The sequence below is a fragment of the Tachypleus tridentatus genome, chromosome 6 (genome assembly GCF_004210375.1).
Source record: "Tachypleus tridentatus isolate NWPU-2018 chromosome 6, ASM421037v1, whole genome shotgun sequence".
Classification (NCBI taxonomy): domain Eukaryota; kingdom Metazoa; phylum Arthropoda; class Merostomata; order Xiphosura; family Limulidae; genus Tachypleus; species Tachypleus tridentatus.
In genome coordinates, this window is record NC_134830.1 from 126,952,009 (window position 1) to 126,979,287 (window position 27,279).

At 32.4% G+C, this 27,279-nt stretch overlaps 1 protein-coding gene and 1 long non-coding RNA gene across 2 annotated transcripts in view; one reads left to right on the forward strand and one right to left on the reverse strand.

Moving 5' to 3' along the window:
- LOC143253609 (uncharacterized) overlaps positions 1-8,414 on the forward strand; it is a 59,032-nt gene extending 50,618 nt beyond the window's left edge. Inside the window, exons 2-3 of the long non-coding RNA XR_013029731.1 lie at positions 7,444-7,511; positions 8,042-8,414. This is a non-coding gene — a long non-coding RNA (uncharacterized LOC143253609). The remainder of the gene's footprint in view (positions 1-7,443; positions 7,512-8,041) is intronic.
- Positions 131-10,360, reverse strand: LOC143253608 (uncharacterized). Its single transcript, XM_076507725.1, has 2 exons — positions 10,180-10,360; positions 131-1,790 (listed from the first exon to the last, which is right to left on the reverse strand). Exon 2 carries the CDS (start codon positions 1,579-1,581, stop codon positions 214-216), a length of 1,368 nt encoding a protein of 455 aa, XP_076363840.1. The 5' UTR covers positions 1,582-1,790; positions 10,180-10,360; the 3' UTR covers positions 131-213.
- Between the last annotated feature and the right edge of the window lie 16,919 nt (positions 10,361-27,279).

Here is a 27,279-nt window from a genome sequence, read left to right on the forward strand (position 1 = left end):
ACTTTGATATGTTCTAAATTCGAATAATTTCCTGTAGAATCAAACACTTATTCAAGATGTCTCACAACAAAATAATAACGTTAGAACTGTTGCTGTGGTTATAAAAGAAAACTGATACTGACAACACACAGTGAAATTAAACCATTATTTATCTTTAGTTTTACCCAGCGATTCTGGCTCACAAATGGTTTAGATTTTATGATACGTTTTAACTTAAAATCTTATATTCCATTTTTCAAGAAGTCTATTAACATTCTCGGAAATTTTAGGATTGATAACAGATATGTTAGGGTTAGCGTCTTTTAACCGATTTCCTGCTTCTTTCACGCATACCTTCTTCGTCATATTGTTAGAAACTTGTTCAAATTGGTAGACCGTAGCCAATGAAACAGGAACAAAATATGTTTTATCCTTTCGAAACTGGCTGATTGTTCTCTCTCCACACAGTACATAGTTTAAGGTTGATAAAAGGGTGAAGTATCGGGAGCTATTTGTAACTACATCTGAGGAGAGCATGGTAGGAGATGATAGCATTGTAGTCAGAGCAACATTTCTTGTTTTAGAAGGAAATGCATCATTTATACATGGTGTAGCCGTCCGAAAAACAACTTTTTCACAACATCTAGGGCCTAACCTAGACTTTTGGCTTGCAAGAAGATCTTGAAGCTTAAAGTGACGTTTTATAGCCAAAAGTTCGTTAATTCTTATATAACCTGCGTATTCGTATAATCCCATTTTCCTGTACATACAGTCTTGAATTGCTAGAGCCTGATTCTCTCTCAGATTTGATTTTAAAGAACGTTTCCAAATAGAAACAAACGGCAGGAGTTCCACAGAGAAAGCTTCGTTCTTCAAACTGAACAAAAAATTTCGAACCATTTCTGACATTCCACCATCGTAGAAAACAAAATATTTTATACCGATAGTTGAGTAGTACGCTATATATTCTGCTAAGTTAAACAGTTTATTGAAACCTTCTGTTAAGATCGGCACGCACAAAACAGTTCTGTTTCTAATGTCAAGTTTTGTTGACATGGCTCTTACCTTCATCCACTTTAAAGGTTGACGAGCAAATCCACTCCATATCGCTACATATATCGGCTTGATGAAAACTTTGGGTACACAATGAAGCTCTACACTTCCTTCATCATTACAGTTCTTTGGAAACTTATGATAAGCGTGTGGCCGTGAGACAGAAACTCTCGTAATATTTCCAAAGTCAAAAAGACATTGAAAGCTGTTCAACTCGTAGCTGGAATCCACCTTGGCTAATATTCGAACTAAAGGTACAGAACGATTGTCCCAAAAGGCTGAGTATACATAAATATCATGTGAAACTTGCTGCCAGTGATCGAACCAGTAATCCTGAGGGTGATCTTCGGGTAAATTAACTTTTAATTCCTCTCTGCTAAGCACAGTGAGCTTCGAGGGTGGTGTAGCAAGTTCTTGTCGCGGATTTTGTTTTTCATATTGCAAGATATACGATGAGAATATTTCCACAAGTATTATGATTCCAATAACGATAATACATATTCTACCTCGGTTAAAAACATCATACGAAGTCATAGTCATCGCTTTCATTGCTGTTAAAACTGAGAATTTATTTCAAAATTTTGCTATGAAATATGAAGCAGAAACGGAGAGCAAAGATGTGTACTGAAACGGCTGCAAGAAACCAATATTTTGTCTCGTGGCACTTGTGCAGAGCATTCGTTCTTGTGATTGGTGTAATGGTGACGAAACTTCAACCTCCGTATGACACTTGTAAATCTCTCGTGTTACAGAAATACCTGCAAGATCCATGTGTGATAAGGTACTTAATAAAACTCTTATTTTAAATGGTTTCAAAATAATAAAGAAGATTACCAAAACATTGTAATGATGTGAGTGTACTTCAGAATTAGTTAAAATAAAGTTATCTGGTCAATGGATCCATTCTTAAATACATAGCATACATACAAAGATTACACTATGTAACACAAATTTTGTTCCTGGATAGTATGTGTTATTTCTTAATTGCTTATATTGTAAAAGAACAGAAAATGGCCATTATTCCCTTCAAACTTTGCTTTTGTAACCTGGATAATGAAATTTAGAAATTAACCTATTTTCTATGAAAAAACGGGCAAATTAACACATTTTCATTTACATAAGGTCTGAATAAAACAACATATGAATCAAGATTTACATGTATTTATACTAGAGCTATACAAAAAACAAAAATGTTTAGGAGTAGTTTTTCCAGATTTACAACTGTAATGTAAATCACTTTCACGTATCAGCTCTCAAATATAGTCATTGTTGTTTTGTTGTTGTTTTGAATTATGCACAAAGCTACACAATGGGCTATCTGTACTCTGCCCACCGTGGGCATCGAAATTCGGTTAGTAGCATTGTATGTTCGCAGACATACCGCTGAGCCACTGGGGTGAAAATATAGTCACCCTTATGTTTTCGTTATACGATCCCAGGTCACAAAAGCAAAGTTTGAAGAGAAAAATAGGTCTTTTTTCATTTACTTTAGGCATAAGTCATTGGAAAATAACGTTTTCTGCCCAGAAACAAAAAAAAAGTAAAATCTTATTACATAGTGTTATCACTCTCGAGTATCTTTGCACAAAATTCAACAAAATAAAGAAACAAGTTACACAATAGTTCTAATGTCATAAATTAACATTACCTATACCACATACTGCTTACATATACAAATGTGTAGATTTTTTATGTAAACCGTTCAAAAATATTTTGTTCTTATATGAGGTTTTTACTTACTCTTTCAAGTGATTGTATATCTATTTCATATTTTTCCTTCTGTTTCACGTTCTTGCAACAAATAGGTAATGCATTCCCTGTTTTTACGTTCATTATGCTTTATCAAGAGTTTGGCACCCGGCGTGGCCAGGTGGTTAAGGCACTCGACTCGTAATTCGAGAGTCGCGGGTTTGAATCCCCGTTACACCAAACATGCTCGCCCTTTCAGCTGTGGGGGCATTATACTGTTACGGTCAATCCCACTATTCGTTGGTAAAGAGTAGCCCAAGAGTTGGCGGTAGGTGATTATGACTAGCTGCCTTCCCTATAGTCTTACATTGCTAAATTAGGGACGGCTAGCGCAGATAACCCCCGTGCAGCTTTGCGCAAAATTCAAAAGAAGGAAACCGAAAGAGTCAAGAGTTTGTAAAGTTTAGGTAAAATTAAAACATTGCCTTAACCCACCAATTATCTTCGGATATTGTAGAAATGTGGTTTACAATGAGTTTTTACGAATCCAAATGGGCTAGAAAAGAGAAAAAAGGAAGAAAATAGCTGTTACTATGTTGTATTCTGTCCTTATTAGACCTTGTACAGTTATTATATACAGTTACCTGTCTCACGCTGGTACAGCGGTAAGTCTACAGATTTACAACGCTACAATTACGGAATCGATTCCTCTCGGTGGACTCAACAAAAACCCGATGTGACTTTGCTATAAAAAAAAACAACATATATGCAGTACATAATTACCTCGAATCACAAGCTATCGAGAAATCCGGACACAATCAAATCTATTTATTGGTAAGATAAGCGTTCAGTCATCAATGGTAAAATACTTAAGAATTCAGCCTGCGTTGCTGGAAGTACGAAAATATCTGCTTGCAGAGGAATAACATTAATGTAAATCAAAACGATATCGAAGAGAAAACTCAAACACTCTTGTCCAACAAAGAACAAAAATCTTAACGTGGTCCTTACTATGTGATATTCTTGTATTTGTTTACCTGTGTTTAATTTCCATGCTTTACATAATTTTATTTATATATCCATTGTGTATAGAAAAGGTTTATTTTATTTGTGCTAACATTCGACCAGAAACGATAGATTTCTATTTACTATAATATTTAATTAATTGCACGTTATTACAACCGTACATGTTATCTAACATAAACAGGTTAATTATTAAGGTGTTTAATTTGTTGTTCCATGAATATTCAATTTAATTTTTGTCATCAGTTCATGTCCGTCTCTGGTCGAGTGCTCTCACCATGGAAACTATTTTAAAAGAGTAAAGTAAACACTTAACAGTGTTTGAATATATAAATAAAAATATAAATGTGCGTACGCCTAATGATGGAATATGCATCATCTGCATGGATTAACATAGCACGTAAGCAACATAAAACTACATCACAAACGCTATATAATTCAGTCCTTACAACAAAACATAAGGTGCCAGGATCTACATCCTCAAATTTCATGCACAAACAGAAAGAATCCTACATAGATTTTGCTTTGTTTTTTGAATTTCGCTCAAAGCAACACGAGGACTATCTGCGGTAGCCGTCCCCAATTTAGCAGCGTAAGACTAGAGGGAAGGCAGCTAGTCATCACCACCCACCGCCAACTATTGGGCTACTCTTTTACCAAAGAATAGTGGGATTGACCGTGACATATAATGCTTCCACGGCTGAAAGGGCGAGCATGTTTGGTGCGATTGGGATTCGAACATGCAACCCTCAGATTACGAGTCGATCGCCGTAACCCACTTGGCCATGCCGGGCCCCTACACAGTTCACTAAAATTACTTGGTCGTTATTGCATGCATAATGAAGATAATCCTAAGTACCTCTCCCCCCTTTCAATATATATTTAAAGAATAAAAATAGATTTAAGCTACCTAATGCTAGACCTGTTTGTTTAAAGTTAAGCACAAAGTTACACGATGGACTGGTTATAAGTGCTTTTCCACCACTGGTATTGATACTCGGTTTTCTAGCATTGTGAATCATCAGACAAACCGATGTCACTGGAGGGTGCTAAATGCTAGCTTACTAAATTATTATTAGTTTCAATTTACCGAGACAGTATAAAACAGGATAAGTTTGTCAACGCTCTTGAAGATACTTAAAACTGATGAAGAATATGAAAATATATCTTAAACTGTTAAACTTTAGAAAAATGTATAAAACGAATCTGTATTTAACAGGAGGAAGAGGTCAAATGAACCTCCCAGGTCTTTAGGATATAAAACCCAATATCGACAACAACAACAGTGACTGAATAAATGATTTTCGTCAATTAACGTTCTGACTTAGTTTAAGTTTAGAAGATAAATATATGAAGCTCTTGTAATTTCCTGTTAATAATGGTGTTTAATTTTTAAGATCAAAACTCAAATAACCATATACACGAGTAGAAACTGATGTTAAAATATTATGTATTAATATACAAACAGGATTCAATACAAATTTTATTTTCTTCACAATTATCTCTTAGAAAAACAAAGATGATTTTCGTTGTGTGTGTGAAAGAATTTATTCAAAATTCAAATAAAAAATGTAAACATATTTCATACTTTTTTAAACATCTTGCTAGAAAGTTTTTAGGGCCTGGCATGGCCGAGCGCGTAAGGCGTGCGACTCGTAATCGAGGGTCGCGGGTTTGCGCCCGCGTCGCGCTAAACATGCTCGCCCTCCCAGCCGTGGGGGTGTATAATGTGACGGTCAATCCCACTATGCGTTGGTAAAAGAGTATCCCAAGAGTTGGCGGTGGGTGGTGATGACTAGCTGCCTTCCCTCTAGTCTTACACTGCTAAATTAGGGACGGCTAGCACAGATAGCCCTCGAGTAGCTTTGTGCGAAATTCCAAAACAAACAAACAAAGAAGAAAGTTTTTAAATAACGCCATCTAGTATTAATGAGCAAGTGTATTCTACGTTGTTTGGGCCTTGATAATTGTTGATTACAACCTTTTTTGGAGTTCTTTTATTTTAAAAAATGTTTTAATGTTATTTTATTTGAAATTATTTGGTGAAACAGAACTTAGGAAGCACATGACAATTTTAACTTCCAATGCTATAAAATACTAGTTGGTTTGTAAATCATGTTTGAAAAGGTAATTATTTGTTTGTTTTAAAGCTACGTACAAAGTTACACAATGGGCTATCTGTGCTCTGCTGTACGCAAACATATCGCTGTGCTACTGGTGGGCAAAAAGTACTTGAATAAGTCTTATATAGTTATCAGAAATGTTGATAACATTTTGGTACCTCAAAAAGTTTCGTATTTGTTCCTCAGGTAAAATAACCATAATTCGGAAAGTTTAGTCAAATTTTGACTAACATCTTAACAGTTAATACCAAACACCATCTTGTAAATGCTGCGAATATTTAATAAATAGAAAACTATAAATAAATTCAGGTTTATATTGATTGTTTCGTATATTCTTCTATTTGTTTATTGTTAAGGGCAAAGTAACTCAATGTTCAATCTGTTTTCTGGACACCGCTGTTATTGAAACCCTAATTTTGTGTTATAGGTCCTCAGAATTACCACTAAGCCACCAGGAGTTTATAAATTATTCTGAAGCAAAGCTCCACTACGTTAGTTGTCCCTAATTTTAAGCTCATACACAAGGGAGAATACCGCTGGTTAACAGCCTCCACCGTCAACTCTTGAACAAGTCTAATCAAAGAGTTTGATTTGACCATCACTCTAGTAGCGTATTTTGCAGTAATCAGCCACGGACCACGAATCATCGGATTCATGGATCAAGTACCCTAAATCTCTAGGCCAACACTTTAAAATGTTTTTTTTAACAGGAGAAGTGATCTTCTTTTGATTATAAAACAAAATATAGTTGACGTTCTTAAGCAGTATTTATTTACTTGCAAATAGACCTTAAGACCTGAAGAAACTAGCTTAGTAGATTTACCCTACTAAGAAAAACTTGAAATATCTGTTGAATTACACAGATAAGGGTTAATGTTTATGCGAAAAGGTTACTATGTACATTTAATTGATCTTGGATTTTGGAGTGACGTCTACTCAGAAATTAACAGGTGGTTTTTATTGGTTCTAGAGGATAAAGAATTGCAGTTCTGCTAAACAAACTATAAAAATTGAGTAAAATCTGAAAAGTAACATCTGTTTTGTGTCATTCAACAAGTGTTACACGTGTCAACTGGGTGAAGGGAACGACCAGGTGTTGTCAATGTAAGGTTACTATATTTACCTCTAGCGACTTCGCAGTTAGTTGTGTTTTTACCAACTAGTGACGAATAACAACAGCTTATGTATACTTACCGAAAAGTGTATTAAAACATAAAATGATCGATTTAGAATATTTAGACTAAACATAATGAAATATAAATGACAAAACTGGTAATCCAGATTGCACTTGATTATAGTGTGTTTCAAGTACAAACACTTGAAGTACATTATAAAGAAAATATCAATAACATATTATTACTTACAGTATTAATCGTGTGATTGAGATTTCCTCTAACAATTGAATGTTGAAGAATCTGAAATTCTAGTTGGCAATTCCATGGTTTTACAATTACTACTACCACACACTGATATACAGTTATTGAGTTCTTAACACATGAAATTTTGTATAACAGTATTCTGACTTTTGAAACCTTTTCCTATAGCATACATGGTTGTTATATTGATTTTGTTTCAGATCAGTTAGGTGCTGTAAGATCATATACTCTGACAAATAATTCAGCGGAAAATTCAGTAGATAATAAGGTAAGACATACAATCTTTTTTATGTAAGTAGAAAAGGTTTATTATACAATATACTCATATGGTTATATGTAATATTAATAATACAAACAACAACTTTAATTAGTTCTGTTTAGACGTTCTAGAGGAACTGAAACTCAATATTTTCTTAAGTCACTGAGCTCTTTTTATGAAGACATTGCTTAAATTAAAGTTACAAGTGACATACAAACCATCATGGCTTTTAAAATTATTTTAAAGACAATAACGTTATTTCTTTAAACTTCGATTCGCAATTTTGTCATAAATTGGGTGAAAGCCGAAAACTTGCACTGTTAGTTATAGGAAATGAAATAATATGATTTTTTTCTACAGCCCTTCCCTTGACAGAGACTCTAACTCATGTTTTGAAAATCATGATAAAACTATCACCTGGCAATTTGGTAGCTAATGAAACATTTATTTGATCTCATCAAATAATGGTTGTCGTAAATAAATTCACTTCAAAGTTTAAGCTGCTCTACTACTAAACACACTTCACATTTTCCACACAGTGCCATGACTGATGACTCGATTGTGGGAGGACACCTAGGATCGAAAGAAGGTGGCAGATAAAATCATCATCAACTTCCAACTATGATTATATAGACGTAACAGATAATATATATCAAACAATGTAAATACTTTGAAGATTCAATTACGTACAATATCTAAAGTTTAGTAAGAACAATTTCTCAGCATGTACCATTTTTAAAGCTGTAATAACTGAGATAAATCTTTTATCTTGTATTTCACGTTGCAAAGTAAAGTTTAATATGAAATCTTCGATATCTTTGGCACTTGTTTGAATGATTGATCAAACAGGTAAGATAAACACCCACTCGTTGCTACATGAGAAACTAAACAAACTAAAACTATGCATGAGACGACCGCTAACTCCTTCTTATACACTTTTACACGCTTTCTCGTGCCATAAATTGTAAATGTTGGAACTTCTGCTGAGCCACAAACGAGGTTTTTGTAAAACATGATCAAAAGAGTTATTTGAAAATGTGCATCTGCTGATCACTTTTTTAAAATTTTATTGTATGGTTTTTGTTTATTATTAAGCACAAAGCTACACTAAGGGCTACCTGTGATTAGTTGTGTGTAATGTTAGAAATCAAAATACGAAACCAGTTGTTTATTACTATCATAATGTTACTTGTGTAAACGGGCTCTGCATGGCCAGGTGGTTGAGGCGCTCGACTTGCAATTCAAGGGCCGCGGGTTCGGATCCCCATCACACCAAACATGCTCGTTCTTTCAGCTGTGGGGGTGTTATAAAGTGACGGTCAATCCCACTATTCGTTGGTATAAGAGTAGCCCAAGAGTTGGCGGTGGATTGTGATGACTAGCTGCCTTCCCTCTAGTCTTACACTACTAAATTAGGGACGGTTAGTGCAAATAGTTCTCGTGTAGCTTTCCGCGAAATACAGGGTGTTCGGAAAGTCACTGTGCACTTATATATTTATTTACAGACATGTTTCAATATAAAATACAGGAGGTAAATATGAATAACAATTATAAACAATGTTGAAAGTGACCCCTGTTCAATACAGGCTTGGATTCTTCTTATTTTGTTTCTAAACACTGCTATCAGTTGCTGGCTTGAAATACACTGAATAAACATATGATTACAAAACTGCACAGTGACTTTCCAAACACCCTGTATATGAACAAACAAACATAAACAGACTTGTGTAAACAGAACTAATATTATCACTGGGTTTTTATATTTCATTAAATTCTGTAAATGAATACACATAGTCTGAGCATGTTATATTATATAGATGAATATTAAGATATAATTTTTATCAAGAAGAGTAAATAAACAGGAAAAAAAAGAAATTTGTTAATGAACCGCATCGTTCCAAACGATAGCTCGCGATACCATTGATTCTGTTTTCAGAAAGGATCCTTTATCATAAATGCGAGACAAGTTACTGACCGAGAGAGTGTTACAAATTAATACACCACAATAGCAAATTAAGTTACCAATTTAAAAACACTGTTGCATTTTGTGGTGGTTTTACCTATTTGATATATATGTTGTGTGACCTAACGTAGACTATTTACTGTAAATCTTTAACACGTTTGAAAGGATAAGTTTATAAATGTGGAACTCTAATTTATGCATGTGAAGGCTTTGACTTCTCAAAACAACTTAGTACGTTAAAAAGCGTTAGCTTAATATTGTTAGAAACTATATACTTTACCGTTGAGACGAAATTCCTACAAAACACATGTAACATTTCTCAAGATTTTAACTATTTAATAAATGAAAAATTGCTAAACAGATTTGCTAGTTATTCCAGGTTGGCGTACACAATTTTTGCAGATTTTACACTATCTAAAAATTATAATTGTTACACAGGTCTGCTGTTTACTACAGTTGTGTGTAAAATTTCTAGAAGTTTTAAGAAATAATAAATTGTCATACAAATCTGCTAATTACTGCAGTTGTGTAGCCAAAAATGTACAGTCTTTAGGCTATCTAATAAATGACAAATCGTTACACTGGTCTGCCAATTACTAAAAAAATATGTAAAATTATTTAAACAAATGCGTATGTAGGATTTAAGCTTATCTTAGTTGTAGTTGCAGGTATATCATAAGAACTGTTTTTCATAATCAAGGAATATTTACTTACATTTGTTAATATAATAACAGGAAGCAGATGCAATTTCTGTAAATAACCATGAATGTGGGTTTGTGGCGTAATACACTAACATAAGCTTGCATTTAAAGTTACCCAATATGCTGCCGACAAAGCAGAGTGAGCCTTAAGGGCCTTAAACCTTGTTGCTATCTTGTGCTCGTTTGTAATGTATATCCTGTTGACCATCTTCTTATAAACGAGCCCTGTTGCATCTGCATCAAACACCTGTTGAGGGGCATATCTTTTTTCCTTTACTCCCTCAACACTAAAGAACATAAACCAGTAACATACAAAAAGTATAAAATTTTCCCTAACTTTAAAACTTTTTCTGACTTTTTATCTTTGCGGCAAGAGACATTACAAATTCATCCAAGCTAGTTGTTAACATACCCACTAGGATAAACAAAATATTATAAGTGAAACTGACATGTATTTATTCAGAATACAGCGTAATATTATACGTCATTTGATATATACAAACATTGACTTTTATTGGCAATAGATGATGTAGAATTAAAGGTAAGAAAGAACTATTAACAAATCCTGAAAGAGAGGATGTTACAGGTGCGTGCGGCAGGACAGGTCTGATTTTCTATTTGATAACTCTGTACCCAAACAAAAGTGAGGTTATAATAATTATGCTTTGTCTGAGCAATGACAATTTTTATAATAAGTAATTTATGCTTTACTTCATCGTTTCTAGTAGTACATAAAACAGAGACCAGAAAATGAGTCATGTGTGTAACACTAGGGGTAATTCATGATTTTTTAAAATATTGTTTTATAAAATTAAAACTTATATACTATTAAAATATTGATTATTAGCTAATATTTTATGATATAATAGTTAATATAACATAAGTTAGTTAGTTAGTTATCACCATTAGATTCCATCTAGGAATATAGGGCCGCAATCACTTGCGGATTCTTCAACAAGTATTTAAGTGAGTAGGTTGTTAGCCCACTGCACCGAGCCGTCCTTAATTTAGCAGTGTAAGACCAGAGGGAAGGCAGCTAGTCATCATCACCCACCGCCAACTCTTGGGCTATTCTTTTACCAACGAATAGTGGGATTGACCGTCACATTATAACGTCCCCACGGCTGGGAGGGCGAGCATGTTTGGCGCGACGCGGGCGCAAACCCGCGAATTACGAGTCGCACGCCTTACGCGCTTGGCCATGCCAGGCCAATATATAACATAAAAAAAAATAATTTAATAAACACTTTGAACGTAAGATCCAAAAACCTTGTGACATACGCAATAAAGGATACACATAAATATATCTCAGATTCCTGAGCTTCAGTCCACCACTACTTCGTGTCTAACTTATCAGGTTAAGTTGGATGCTGTGTAGTCAATTTATTTTTGCCACTTTTAACTGTTTTTTTTACTTACCCTTGGATAGCAGTACAGATTTGAGACGTAAAGCATTTCCAACAGTTAGTGAGGCAAAAAATAGTTGCAAAGCTATGATATTAGCTGAGAAAATTCAAATCCTTGTTAAGTTACAAATATGGTGTGAATAAGTCTTCCTCAAGTGCTTAGGAGTAATCTGTTCATGAAAAAATTGAGAAATTAATCAATGTGTGAATCAGTGAAGAACGAACTGAAAAGACTAAGGTACTAATAGCGTATCTATATGTGAGAAAGCACGTAGTTTGTATGAATACGTTGTCTCTAGTAAGGATGGAAGTGCTGCGGATTCCAGTGAATTTCAGACAAGTGGTAAAGGCTGGTTTCCCATATTTAAGCAACGTTTCAACCTGTATAACGTGAAGTTGGGTCACCAGATAGGGATTCAGCTGTATGGTTCTTCTAGCTGTGGTTCCTTCAATTGATTAAAATGATCTTGATCTTTCATATGTTTCCATGTTGGGCGAAGTGCATAATCCAATTTTCTGTGTTCAGTGGATAATTGGTTGTTTTTATTTTTGTCTGTATAAGCGAATTCATGTTAGACGAACGTGCATTGTAAGAGGGTTTACTGTATTTCACAATTTTAAAACATTCTTTCCAAATCTATTTATTGGTGATGAAAATCATCAAAATTAAATCACAAAACCAGTTAAAGTATAATTACAAGTTTCGATATAATAGAGTATAGGTCGTAATGGATACACATTTCTTTTTGAATTTTAGTAAAACCATAAAAGTCTCCTGGAATGACTATCTGATTGTCTGATGGTCGAATATCGTTTTCTATTCAAATGTTTTCCTTTATCAGTTTCAATAATTATCTTTGTTTCTCTAGTATCTGTAAACTGACAATTCAGATTTAGCGATTTAATAAAATAACAAAACATATCTTTAGCTTTTCATAAATACTCACCTTTGTCAAAAAGTACAATAATATTACCTTTGTCAGATTTAGAAATGATTAAATTAGCATTTTTTACTCAGATTATTCATAGATTTTAATTTTTCTTAGTTCAAATTTAACTTTCTTTACTCACGGTTATAGTTACTGGCAAAAAAGTCAAAGCTACACCATTAATTTGAATTCTGATAGCACTGAATGATAGATCAGGACCAAACTAAACAGGTAAAGGAACAATTTCAAAACAGATATTTAATTTCAAACCATAAGCTAAAACATTTTTTTCGGTTTCATTCGAGGTATACTTTGAATAATTAGAAGAAACGTTATTAGGTTATTCAATAAACGAATTTTTGCATAATTGTCTCTGTCGTTGAACAACTAACCAATTGCTTTTCCCTGCATTTCACAAAAATAATTATTATTTTGCTTATCAATAAACTATTGTACCTATATCAAACCATAAATTATATAAGTCCTTCTATGTAATTAACAGTACATATACTTTATCAATAAATCCTACTAAAATTAGAACATCAAAACACTGTTACGTATTACAATGTTAAATAGCCTGAAACTGAGTTAAATGATAATTTCAATTTAGAAATTAATAAAATATTAATAAGTATCCAATTTATAATATTTGTCAATAAAATTTACACACACAACATTCTTTCTCAAATAAAATATAATTTCATATACAAAGAATAATACAACTTATAATAAAGACTATCACAAAGAGTTATTACAAATAATGATTTACATGCAAAAATGTACAAACTTACAAGCAATATTGAGTCATCTATCCGACTCAGAACTTCCTTGATATCCTATCGAGGGTTCACGATGAGTGAATTAATTTCGAGTTGTTATAGGTATAATTCACTGAACGGGGAGCTGATAACACATACACTTTTCACAGCTAAAGCTACATAATGTATCGGTAAAAATATAAAATTCGATACTAATGCCCTAAACGTAAACAGTTTGTGATGCTTGAAAACTATAAGGCGTGCGACTCGTAATCTGAGGGTCGCGGGTTCGTATCCCCGTCGCGCCAAACATACTCGCCCTTTCAGCCGTAAGGGCGTTATAATGTGACGGTCAATCCCACTATTCGTTGGTAAAAGAGTAGCCCAAGAGTTGGTGGTGGGTGGTGATAACTAGCTGCCTTCCCTCTAATCTTACACTGCTAAATTAAGGACGGCTAGCACAGATAGTTTTCGAGTAGCTTTGTGCGAAATTCAAAAACAAAACAAATGAAAACTATAAACTATTCTAATCAACATAAGAAGTTTCTAACTATCAATCATTATTCAGTTATAGCTTCTGAGGCTTATAGTATACCAACTTAGCGAACCAATAATATATATATATATATACTGTCTCTTGACGCTTTGCATCAGTCACCTTATATAAGAGTAAGGCGAATTCCTAGAAACTTCAGCTTGCACAACAATACTGACGATAGCTAGTGCTTTCGTACAACATATCTTGTTGATTGTTACACTCAAGAATCTTGTACAGTTTTAGTGAATAGGCAGGAATTTCGCAAAACACAGCATAACGTACATGCATTTCTAAATATATACTTAACTGAAACAAACGTCGCTATTAAAATAGATATAAAATAGTGAATCCGTAACTCCCTCCTTAGAGAATTAAAAATTAGCATTAGACAATTTTTAACTAAAATATTATGTGTATATATATATACATACATTGATAACAATATGAAACAGATTCAATATAATTTTAATACCTATGTTTGTTTCAGCTTAATATTTATTTAGAAATGCATATAATTTTAATTGTTAAATTTGTTGAAGATTCTCGAGAGTAAGAATCAACAATGTGTTTTACAAAAGCACTAGCATATCTTCGAATCTTGTTGCCAAGTTAACTTTCGAGAATTTCTCCTAAAAATTATAAATCGACGCGTCAAAATACAGTTTATAGAATTTTGTTAATTCGTTACAATCAGTATACTATAAACTTCAGAAACTATAATTGTGATTAACGCTTATTAATTGGAAAAAGTACAGAATTTGACGAGAAACGTTTATAGATTTCGAACATTATAAACCATTCAATTTCAAAGAATTAAATTCAGACGTTGGTATTTCTATGAGGACATTAGATATCTTCCTCAACTCAGAATTAATTCGTTCATCATGAGCCATTGACAAAATATTCAGTTCGAGATCAGGTAAAGTACTAAGTAACTTTGTATAACTTTTGTATATAAATCATTATTTGTAATAACCGTTGTTATAAACTGCATTGTTGTTTGTATATTAGATACAATATATTATTAAAGAGCTATAGAACTTTAACAATAGTGAAATTATATAATACAATCAATATCAGTAACTTTATGATCGTAAAATTACATAATACGTGAAAGTGCATCGTCACAGGTGTTATTTCTTCGATAAAAATCCAACACAATCAACAATCACATGACTGATGGGTTCTTCGAAAGCTAAGATAGATTTCGAATGAACAACAAAAATTTTATGGATTAGGTTTTCTGACCAATTGTCCAGTATGACATTTTATACAAATCTGAGAAACATCTTATTTAATTTTTGAAAAAAAGAAATATGTCATAATTTTGTCACATGTTTTGTTGACACCTAAATGACCTATCGTGGAGAGTTCATGGGCAACTTTCAATACTTGAGAAAATGTTTTTGTAACAACAATTTGGTAAACTATATCCCAGTCCTCTGAATTAGCAGTGTCGTTTATCAAAGATACAGAATCAGTTGATATAGTTGACATCAACCGTTAAACCAGTGGTCAAATCAACAACATTGAGTGATATATGAAACTACGTCCATATGTGGACACAAATGCAGTGGGTGTTGCCTTCTTTTCTTTTTTCCTTTTTCAAACAACAACAATCGGACACAACATGAGCAGGTTTTTACAGAAATGGCAGACTAACCTTGATTATTTTGATGAAGTTTTACCCTGACTGTTTGAATATTTTTAACTAAAGTGTTAAAGTTTAAAGTGTTAAAGAAAGAGCAGCTGTTTCCTGCAGTGTTTCAACTTTCTTTTCATCCAAGTAAGTTTCGAGATCATTACTTGTACAGCGTTTAAATTCCTCAGCTAGACATAATTGTCCTAGTTTGTCAAAACAGTTGCCAGTAAACATAGAATTACATCATCGATCAAAATAAATCTCATTTTCGTGGGCAAATTACATATAAGTTTGACCACCTTGCTACTTGTTCGGGTCCGATCATCGGGAGTCCTTCGCCATTAACTGTCCAAGGAGAACAATTATTGACGGTAAAGGTCTTACTGGACCCCTAATCAGCATTCCGGCACTCTTCGAGATGTTCAGTGAGGCCGTTACCCAAACAGTAGTCGTTCACCGTGTTCAACATGTCCTGTAAGCTAGCATGATCTTGCGCCAGCACTGCCATATCATCAACATACGTTTGACGATTGGCTAACTCCAGCACTAACTCATATGTCTTGAGAATAGCAACTTTAACCTTATCTTACGTCGTACAATCTTCCAGAGAAAGAGTGGTATAAGCATTTTGCGCTTTACCAGTTAAAACACTTTGTAATAATAATGACCATTTGTGATGGGTCTTTCCATGGTTTGGGCAACCTTTTCAAAATGTTGGAAATATTTATCAGCTTTATTTTCAGTCTCTTATCTCACTTGTCTTTGACACAAGCTTGTTCGGTCTCGAGACATTTACTTTCTCTTTCAACTTTGCAACGGGCTTGTTCAAACTCGATTTTTTTTATTTTAGTTGAATTTCTAATTTATCTTTATCACCCAACTCTGATTGGCTAGTACACTAGAATATTTCTTTACTGCTTCTTCAAATAACAAATCATCATCGACTAGTATTTCGATTATATGCCTTTTAAGTTCATTTTTTTATGTTTGATCCCTTAACCTCTAATTCTAAGATTTTTGGCAATTTCAAACAATTAACTTTCGTCATATTTTTCTAGTTGTTCGAGGAAGAGTGATTCAAAAAATCTTAATAATTATACATGATCAAATCTTGTTGGCCCTGGTAATTATAAATTGAAATATGATTTGAATTTGAATTTAGATCGAATTTTGTTCCTGATATGGATCTCGAACACAAGTCCCTAATTTATTATACCACGTATTAAAATTTGAAATAGCCTGAAACTGAGTTAAATGATAATTTAAATTTGGACGTTACTTGAATGTTGATATGTATCATATTTATGATATTTGCCAAAAAATTGATACACATAGTTTTCTTTCTCAAAACAAATATATTTTAATATACAAATTTATAATTTATATTAATGGCTATTACAAATAATGATTTATATACAAACGTTTTACGAACTTACAAACAGTATTTTGCCTTCTATCTGATCCACAACGTTCTTGATTTCCTATCGAGAGTTCATGATTAGAGAATTAGTTTCAAGTTGATATTCGTACAAATCATTTAACAGATAGCTAGCTAGCACTTTGCTGATTACAAGAAAGTTTTTCACAACTGAGGTTGTGTAATGTCTTTGTAAAACATACTAACATTCAGTGTTAATCCACTAATGTTTAATTGTTTTTATGTTCGAAATCTATAAACTTTCCTGGTCAAATATATGAAGTTCTTGATTATAATCAATAATCATTTTTCACAGTCACAGCTTCCGAGGTTTATCATATACCAACTGTAACAAACCAGTAATACATACTGTCTCTTGGCGCGTTGCATTAGTTACCTTTTTTTAAAGAGTGAGGTAAATTTCTAGAAATTTTAGCTTCCACGACAAAGACAATAGCTATTGCTTTCGTACAGCACATATTGTTGATTTTTACACTTAAGAATATTCTACATTTAACGAATAGTCTGGAATTTCGCAAGACACATTCAACAGCATAAGTTATATGCATTTCTAAATATATATTTAACTGAACCGAACATTGATATTAAAATTTATATATATAATAGTAAATCCGTCACAATACATTTTACGTTACTGAATATATTGTCCTCACATGGCCAGATGGTTAGAGCACGTGACTCTGAGGGGCGTGGGTTCGAATTCCCATCACACCAAACATGCTCAGCCTTTCAGTCGTGGGTGCGTTATAATATGACGGTCAATCTTACTATTTATTGGTAAAAGAGTATCCAAGATTTTGGTAATGACCTGCTGCCTTCACTCTGGTGTTACACTGTTAAATTACGGACGACTTTGAAGCTTTGCGCAAAATTCAAAACAAACACAACATTTTATTTAATTTTTAAATAATTTAAATACTTTTAGGTTGTTTTCTTAAAGAGGTTTTTAACAAATTCTTTTATTCTATTTTAAAATTCAGCAGCTCATTCTGAAATACCTTTCAGCTGTTTGCATTAATTAAAAACACATATGTAGCTTTATTTTAGACAATTTCACCTGTTCCCCAGTGATAGCGCAGATAGTCCTCGTGTAGCTTTGCGCGAAATTCAAAACATACCAAACCCTCAGTGGTATCTCTGTGGATTACAACGCAAGAAACCGACTTTCGATACCGATGGTAGGCAGAGCACAGATAGCCCATTGTATAATTTGTACTTAACTTCAAACAAATACATTTAAAATGTACTAAAGATAGGTTTAGCGTGGAGTTTTTTATTATATCTACAAGTAATATATTTTTAGGAAACCTCAAAAGAATGTTTGTTTGTGCCCCCCGCTAGTACAGCGGTAAGTCTACGGATTTACAACGTTGAAATCAGGGGTTCGATTTCCCTCGGTGGGCTCAGTAGATAGCACGATATGACTTTGCTATAAGAAAACACACACATACACATGTTTGTTTGTTTGTAAGTAAGTACAAAGCTACAAAATGTGAATCTGTGCTCCCAAGAGTGTCGAAACCCAGTTTCTAGCGTCATACGTTCGAAGATATGCCATTGTGCCACTGGGAAAGAGATGACCCCCAAAAATAATATATATCTTAAAAGTAGGTTAATCAATAACCACATGATTACTTCGATCCTAAATGCTATCGGTAACAACTTTTATAAAATAATAAGCGCACAGACAAACACTAGATACCAGAAAAATCAAATGTAGGTTTAAAATATTGTGCGTAAATGCAGAGTAACCAGGTGATACGACCCCATGGTACTAGAATTAAAAATAAATTCGAATCAGAAAAAAGTACACAACAGGCCCATAAAACTAATTTTAATTTACGTACAAAACTTAACTGAAATTAAGTTTAACTGTAGACTGAGCTTATCAAAAATAAAAGGGAAATTAAAATTTGTTACAGATTTGATATCCTGTACTTATTTTGATGTCAATGTTCATTTAAGTTAAACTTATATTTAGAAATGTATATAACATATACTTTTAAATCTGTATTGCGAAATTTCCGCCTATTCACTAATATTGTAGAACGTTATTCAATGTAAGAATCAAAAATTTATCTGTGTATGTAAACACTAGTATATCATTTATATTGTTGTGCAGGCTGAAATTTTTAGGAACTCTTCTCACGCTTATAAATGTAACCAACTCGATGTGCCAAGAGACAGTACATATTACTTGTTTGCTATAGTTGGTGTATTATAAGCCTCGGAAGCTATAACTGTAATTAACACTTATTAATTGGGAAACTTCAGATATTTAACCAGGAACGTTTATAGATTTCGAACGTTATAATTTAACTCAGTAAATTCACATCAGACATTAATATTTTCACTTAGACATTATATAACTTCAGCAGTCAAACCTCGACGTGTGACCGACAAAGAAAGAAGAAAACAGAGCTAACTAGCTCGTTGTTAAGTGAATTGTACTTATATAAATACGAAATTAATTTGCTCATCGTGAACTCTCAATAAAATATCAATAAAGTTCCAGACCAGAAAAAAGATTCAATACTGTTTGTAATTTTGTATAACTTTTCTACATAGACCATTATTTGTAATAACTGTTATTGTAAATTGTATTACTGTTTGTATGTTAAAATATATTTGTATTAAAAAATCATACTGCGTGTATCAATCTTGTTGGCAAGCGTCATAAATTAGATTCATATCGAAATTTATTTAAATTATCATTCAACTCAGTTTCGGGCCTTCCGAAATTATATACATTATGTAATAAACTAAGTGCCATCTAAACACAATTTACGTGAAAGTTCAGCTTACTACACGCTAGCTTTGTTTTAGATTAGGATAAGTTATATATTCTGAATATTTCGATACGTGAACCATGATATTAAAATAAGTTTGACTTTCAGAATAGCCTCAAAACCCGTAAGCTGTTAGATCTTCAGAATAACCTTGTATAAGACAATGCTTTGAATGTTTTTAAGATAAGGTTAGGTCTTCAGAATATCTTGATACGGACATCATGATGTTGTTTTAAGTTATGATATGGTAGATTTCATTATAAGAAAGCGTTTTTTTTCATTTTAGTTTATCTTTTTTTTTGCCTTATCTTTGTATATGAGATACAATAATACAGACAATTCAGAATAATCATAACGGACTCCAAAGTGTTGTTTCTTTTTGTTAAATTATGCCTGGTTTTCAAACATCTTCGATATTGGTACTATAATTTTACTATAGGTTAAATTTAAGAATAATCTCGATAGGGTGTGTGTTTTCTTATAGCAAAGCCACATTGGGCTATCTGCTGAGTCCACCGAGTGGAATCGAACCCTTTATTTTAAGGTTGTAAATCCGTAGACTTACCAGCATTTCGATAGGTGCAAAATAAAGTTGTTTTAGGTTAAGTTGTTTTTCTTTAAGTTAATTCATGTTTACAGAGTAACCCCCTATAAGAGTAAATGTTGTAGTATTGATGCATTATCATTTGTTTATCGTTAAACACAAAGCTGAACCATTAATGTTGTTTTTTGGATTAGGATTAGTTAGATATTCAAAGTAAATTCGTAAAGAACGCAATACTGTTATTGTTAGGTTAGGCCAGATCCTGATCTTTCAGGTTATAATGGTAAGTACTTTTGTGGCATCAATACTGCATACACATATGAAATAAATTCATATCGGTATATGCACAGACAAAATTTTTGTTTAAATTAATTTAAGTCTGTAGGATAACCTCGCACAAGACAAAGTTCAGAATGTTTTTAGTTTAGGGTTAGATATTTGTGAATTGATATCTTATTTTGAAGCATGTTATTGAGATTCTTTCTTAACGCGCCCTCTAATGGTGTAGCGGTAAGTCTCAAGATTTATAACACTAAACATAATGTGTGAAGTTTCATCGCCCAACAATGTACATTTTCATTAAGATATGTTATTATTTGTTTGCTTCTAGTTAAGTGCAAAAATAAACATTGAACTATCTGCACTGTATCCACTGCAGGTATCGAATTTTAATTTTGAACGTTAAAAGCCCTCAGACTTGTCGTTGAGCCACCATGTAACTACATTTATATTCAATTATTGGATTGTTTGTTGTTTTTTTCACTAAACTTTTCATTATCCTCGCAAAGAACAAAATTTACAACAACTAGAAATTTAGATAAGATATTGATTCGATAAGAAAAGGTTTGGATAACATGTCTTATAGAAAACAGACTTTGAAATGCTGTTTTGAAATTAGGGTAGATTAGATTTTTACAATAACCTCGACAAGGCCAAAGTAATGTTATTTTATAATAAGTTGGATTCTGAGAATAGCCTCAACGATGACACCTAATGTGTTAAGAATAGATTAGATTTTCTTAACCAAGATCGGTACAGGCATCATAACATTGTTATGGGTTATAAAATCCACTTTCATTATAATCTCGGTACAGGCTTTCAAAAGTTGTTTTTTTTTTATGTGAGATTATGACAAGTTTATTTAATAACTTGGTGTGAGTAATGACTCCGAAATGTTATTTTTATGTTAGGTTTCTCAGTTTTGTATGTGTAGGAACTAAGTTTTTGTTTTCCTTAATCTAACTTTATGTTTACTAAATAACCTTGCATAAGAGCAATTCTTGTTTCGTTTTTCTAGGTTGTTTTTCGAATGTTACGTATATCACGTATTACCATTTCAAATGTTCGCCGCTGGTACAGCGGTAAGTATACGTATTTACAAAGTTAAATTCATAGGCTCGGCTACCCTTGGTGGATACAGTAAATAACCCGATGTGGCTTTGCTGAAAGAAAAATCACACACACATCATTTCAAGTAGCCTAAAATTTTAATTGTAATATTTGTGGTGATGCAATTTCGCGTATTATGTAATTTTACGATCATAAGGTTATTGGTATTGATTATATAATATATTTTTACTGTTGTTAAAGTTCTATCATGTATTTGTTACGTATGTTAGGTATTACGCTATGTAAGACATTTTGTTCCTGGATAGTATGTTTTTTCTTAATTGCTTATGTTGTGAAAGTACAGACAATGGCTATTATTTCATTCAGAACTTAACCTATTTTCTATGTAAAAACGGGCAAATTAGTACATTTTTATTTACATAAGGTCTAAATAAAACAATATATGAATTAAGGTTTACATGTATTTATATTAAAGTTATACAAATATGAACAAAAATGTTTAGAAGTGAGTAGTTTTTCGAGATTTTCAACTGTATTGTAAAACACTTCCACGTATCAGCCCCCAAATATAGTCTCCCATCATGTTTTCGTTAGATGTTCCCAGGTCACAAAAGCAAAGTTTAAAGAGAAAAATTGTTTTTTTCCCGTTTACTTTAAGCATAAGCAATTGAGAAATAACACTTTCTGCCCAGGAACAAGAAAAAGTAAAAACTTTGTTACATAGTGTTATACTACATTTTACGTACTGTGTTCAGTCTTCAGCTTCTTACGACATTGAACTTTGGAAATAATTCAAAAAAAGACTGTTAAGATGATAACTAGGATGAAAAGGTTGTCATTTGAAGATAGTTAAAGATTTCTGAGTTTCCCTTGACAAAAAGGGAGTTACAGGAGTTCTGATTGGATTTATTAAGGTTGTTAAGAAACTTTATAGTATTGATGAATCATCTGTTTTATTATTAGTGTTAAGAATGGTAAAATTAAGGGAAACAAAATAAATTTAGGCAAGATAAAATCATATACAGCTAAGACAGCTTTATTTTTATGAAAGATTGGTTGGCCTTTGGAAAGGGTTGTCTTCAGATGTAGTAGATGCAGTTAATTTGAGGAAGCATAAGAGATGACTTAATAACTGTTTGAATTATAAGGGCTGGCTTTGACAGCTTTACTTTTATTTTATAGTTTAGTATAGTAGACGGGACTGCTAGATTAGCCAAAAGATCCCTTGTTGTCCTTAAATTTTTTATCTGTAAAAAACTGAACATCTGTTACATGAAAATATACAAAAAGGTAATAAAAGGTAACCTTTATAAATATGAAAGTAATAAGGATTTAAGTTCTGTATACTAAAATATACAAAGGGATATCAAAAGTTGACCTTTAGAAAATAAAATTTGCAAAAAAATATCAAAATGTAAACTTTTTATTGTAAATGTGTATAAATAGGTTCAGATAAATAACCAAATGACTTTATGTCACAAAAAGATGAAGTTTACAAAAATAAACTTAAAATTTTACCGTCAAAAGACGGAAATACCTAACAAAGACTCAATTTTTGATTGCAAAAATATAAAAAAATGACTTAATTTTCAATTGCCAAAATTATATTAATAGGCAACAAAACGCAGACTTTTGATTGCAAAAATGTAAGAAAATACTAACATTTGATTGTAAAATGATACAAACAAGTTAAAAAACATTTGATTATCAAAGTGTTTAGTACAAACTGCTTTGGATAACTAAATTATGCAAACCGTCAATAAAACACCAACTTTTGTTAATTAAAGAAATGATTAAAATATATCATAGCAAAAAAATGACTTCTGCATGTTCTTTCCAAACATAATATGATTATCAGAATCTTGTAAAAAAACACACAATATTATACACAACACAAAAGTTCTGCAAAAAAGAGATATTCTAATTTACTCTGAGATGAGACAGCCATTGCCCAACTTTTAAAATATGAATTGAAAATGAAAATAAGGGCTGAGACAGTCAACAAAAATAACATCAGATCAAGCAGTTTTATTTATAAAAAAATTAATGTTTTGCAGAATTTAGATGGTTTGCAAAAAAAAAAAGAAAATATCGAAAAGAAACTTTGTCACGTTAATGTAATATTTTGTAGCCATATACTGGTTTAAACTATAACAATATCATTGGTGGATTGACATATTTAATAAGAATATATAAATGCAAATTTTGTTCATGGATAATTTTAAATTAATTCTTTGTATTATACGTTGCCCATTCTTTTCCTTTTTCTTCTAACTTATCTTTTTTGTCTATCTCTTTGTTATAAAATGTATTGAAAAAGCGTTTGTACAAAAGAATCAAATGAATTATGATTAAGGGTTATTGAATATTAGTTCAGTACAAAACTTTATATTACACAATGTTGTGACAAATACCAAAGAAAGGTATTATGAACTTGCTTTATATTTACATGTTTGCTGATACTTTATTATTCAAAAATTGTACACAAATATGGTGTCAGTATTCTGTACATAACAAATGTTGTAAAAAAACAAACTTCAAAAAAGAATTGAAATAGAAATAAATTCATATATACACAATGCTATAATATTACATAGAATTAAAATTATACCACAAGTAAATAACTGTGTCAATTATAAGATATCAGCATATTTAAAACAGAAAAGTAATTCGAAGTGACTGACTGTAATTGTAGCAAGACCCCAACCTCTTGTGGTATTTATAAAAACCCAGCTATGTAAACAAAAGAAATCAACTTAAAATTTAAAATAAGCATTACAAGTTATGAAATAAAAACCCGAAACCAGAACGCTTTAAATGAGGTACCTTTCTTCTTCAAGGGCAAACTTGGAGTGGTGAAGTAATCAAAGGAGCAATATATATAGAGGGAATTTAGTGATATCATGAACGTCATCCAGTTTTCCAGGAAATTTTTATTTCTCTGTGTACTATTGTAAGCGTCTCATTTCCGGTACAATGTAGCCGATGGCAAGAATATATGTGAAAAGATGTTTGGGATATTTTACTTTAATTCAGAAAGTCTGAACAGTGTTTAGTTCAGCAATCCAATAAACTCCTTTATTTCTCTATTTGCTTTAGTTTTGAATCCTGTTTCAATGCCAATGAGAGTAGTATCGTTAATGAAATGACAGAGTTGGTTAAAGTATTGAGCAACAGGAATATCTTTTTTGGTGTTAATAGAAGATTTATTGTTGGTGAAATGTTCTCTATGAGTTGTTTATGTAAGTCCTACATGTTGATGACTGTATTTTTTTACACTGTATAAGATAAATGGTGTTGTTTTTTTTTGTGATGTATTTAAATATTTTAAAGTTCCTTTGATTGTACACGTCAGAAAATGAACCAGTGGTTTTCATGAACTTGTTGGTTTGACAACGAGGTTTGTTTTTGTTTTTTTTTGCATGGATGACAACCATTTTTGGATGGGATGTAATTTACTTTTGTGTGAAAAAGGATACGTTTTAGAGTTCTGTTTATCGGAAGGAGACAACGGAAACTTCAAGAAATATCTGTTTAAGACAATCGTTGAGTTGTAGGAGATAAAAATGTTGTGTTTTTTCAGAACTCGTGAATCATTTTTTAATTTAAATTGATAGGTTATAATAAGGAGAACTCTATTTGAAAGTTTAGTATTACTCTGATTTGGGATATTTTTCCGCTGAGTGTTATAAGCCTTTTCAGTTTGTCTGTCAATTTCGGAATATTTATATCCTCTTAGTAACATGATTTGTTTTGAATTCTAAGTGCGTTTTCTGTAGTCTGTTTCATCTCAGCGTATTTTCGTTATTCTAAGAGCTTGACTGTAGGTAATGTTTCGTTTAGTGTGAGAGAGGTGACAGTTTTCATAAGGAAGGTATTGTGATCTGTCTGCAATTTTCTTTTACAAGCCAGTTTGTAATATTTTGTTTTATTAGAAAAACTGTGACGTAAAGAAAGTTCATTTGCGTAGGCGAGCAATCGCAGATAAACCTGTTTGTTTTGTTAAAGAAGTTTGCATGTGTGATAAATTCTTTAAGTGATTTAAGACCGACTGTTCAAATGAAATATAAGTCACATATATAACGTTTCCATATATAAGGTTTTAGAGGGCTGAGTTATAAAAGCTGGTGTTCATTATGACCCATAAAAATATTGGCATTATTGGGGTACCTAATGCAGTACCGTTAACCTGAATGTAGTGCTCGTTTTAAAATCCAAAGTTGTTACGAATTAAAACCAGACTAGCAAGATCAGTTATTGTTTGAGATTCTGATGGGTTAAAAAGGTTTAATCATAAATTATTATATTATTCAATTCACATCTTCAATCCCCAGTGGCACAGCGGCATGTCTGTTGTAGAAAGAGCACTCTAGTGTAGTTTTGTATCTAACTACAAATAAACAAACAAATCACATCTTCAAAGTCGTACGGACAATGAAATAACCCAAAGTTGATATAAATATATGTACAACTCAAGGTAAAATGTTTGGATAAATAAATATGTGTGCGTTCCTAGTTATTTTCTAGGCGAATACGTAAAGAAAATTATTTTATTCGTCAATATTTATACACAGTTTATTTGAACAAAGGCATTAGGTATCACATAAATCATGAAACGACATATAAAATGTTAGTGCAGAGATACATGGATGTTCTGATAATTGTAACCACAAATTTCTTTGGGGTTGAAGCTGAAACAGTTCTAAAATATTCCACAAATAACAGCACAAGTGGAAGGGGTTGATGTTGTAGGCATACTACTACTCAGTTTTACATGGGTGGTTGGTGTTTCAATGAAAATATTTTCAAGAAAATAAAATGGATATTTAAATAAGATTTTATGTATGTTTGTGTAGAAGATTTGTGAAATAGCAGTGATCACTGATTGTTAAAATGAAGTGACTGTAATGATCCACTGAAATTCTTCTGTAACCTAAAATCATTCTTTGTCCATCTGATCACCGATAACTCTCTTTTGGAGTAGTTTTCTGACAGAACAAATGCCTAAATACATTTAATCATGTTTAAGTTTATAATTTTTAAACTTATCAGATTTACATGAAAACTGGTGTATAATAAATCAATTGTCGCATTCTTCATCACTGGATATATTAGTGGAAGCTAATGAATTTTCTGGTCTTGTCTTCTATTATATTCACATCGCTGATATATAGCTCAGCCTTTATCTAACGTGTAAGACATCCAACCACCCACCGCCAACATCGTTCTTTGAATAAATGGGATTGACTTTCGCCCTCCACGGCTATTTTATAAAAAATAATTGCTCTTGAGGTCGAACTTTTGGTATATACCTTATATAAAGGCCTAGCATGGTCAATAACGTCTCGGCTTTTGTATATAGCATACAGTTTGTTTGTTTGTTTTGGAATTTCGCACAAAGCTACTCGAGGGCTATCTGTGCTAGCCGTCCCAAATTTAGCAGTGTAAGACTAGAGGGAAGGCAGCTAGTCATCACCACCCACCGCCAACTCTTGGGCTACTCTTTTACCAATGAATAATGGGATTGACCGCTACATTATAACGCCCCACGGCTGGGAGGGCGAGCATGTTTGGCGCGATATTTGGTCAGTAAAATATTGATTCTTTTACCTTTTCACTTCGTACATAAATAGGATTTGGCTCCCCTAAAGACAACGATTTTACAGTATACAAATATTATCTACATATTATAGTTATCTAATGTTTATCTATTATTGGC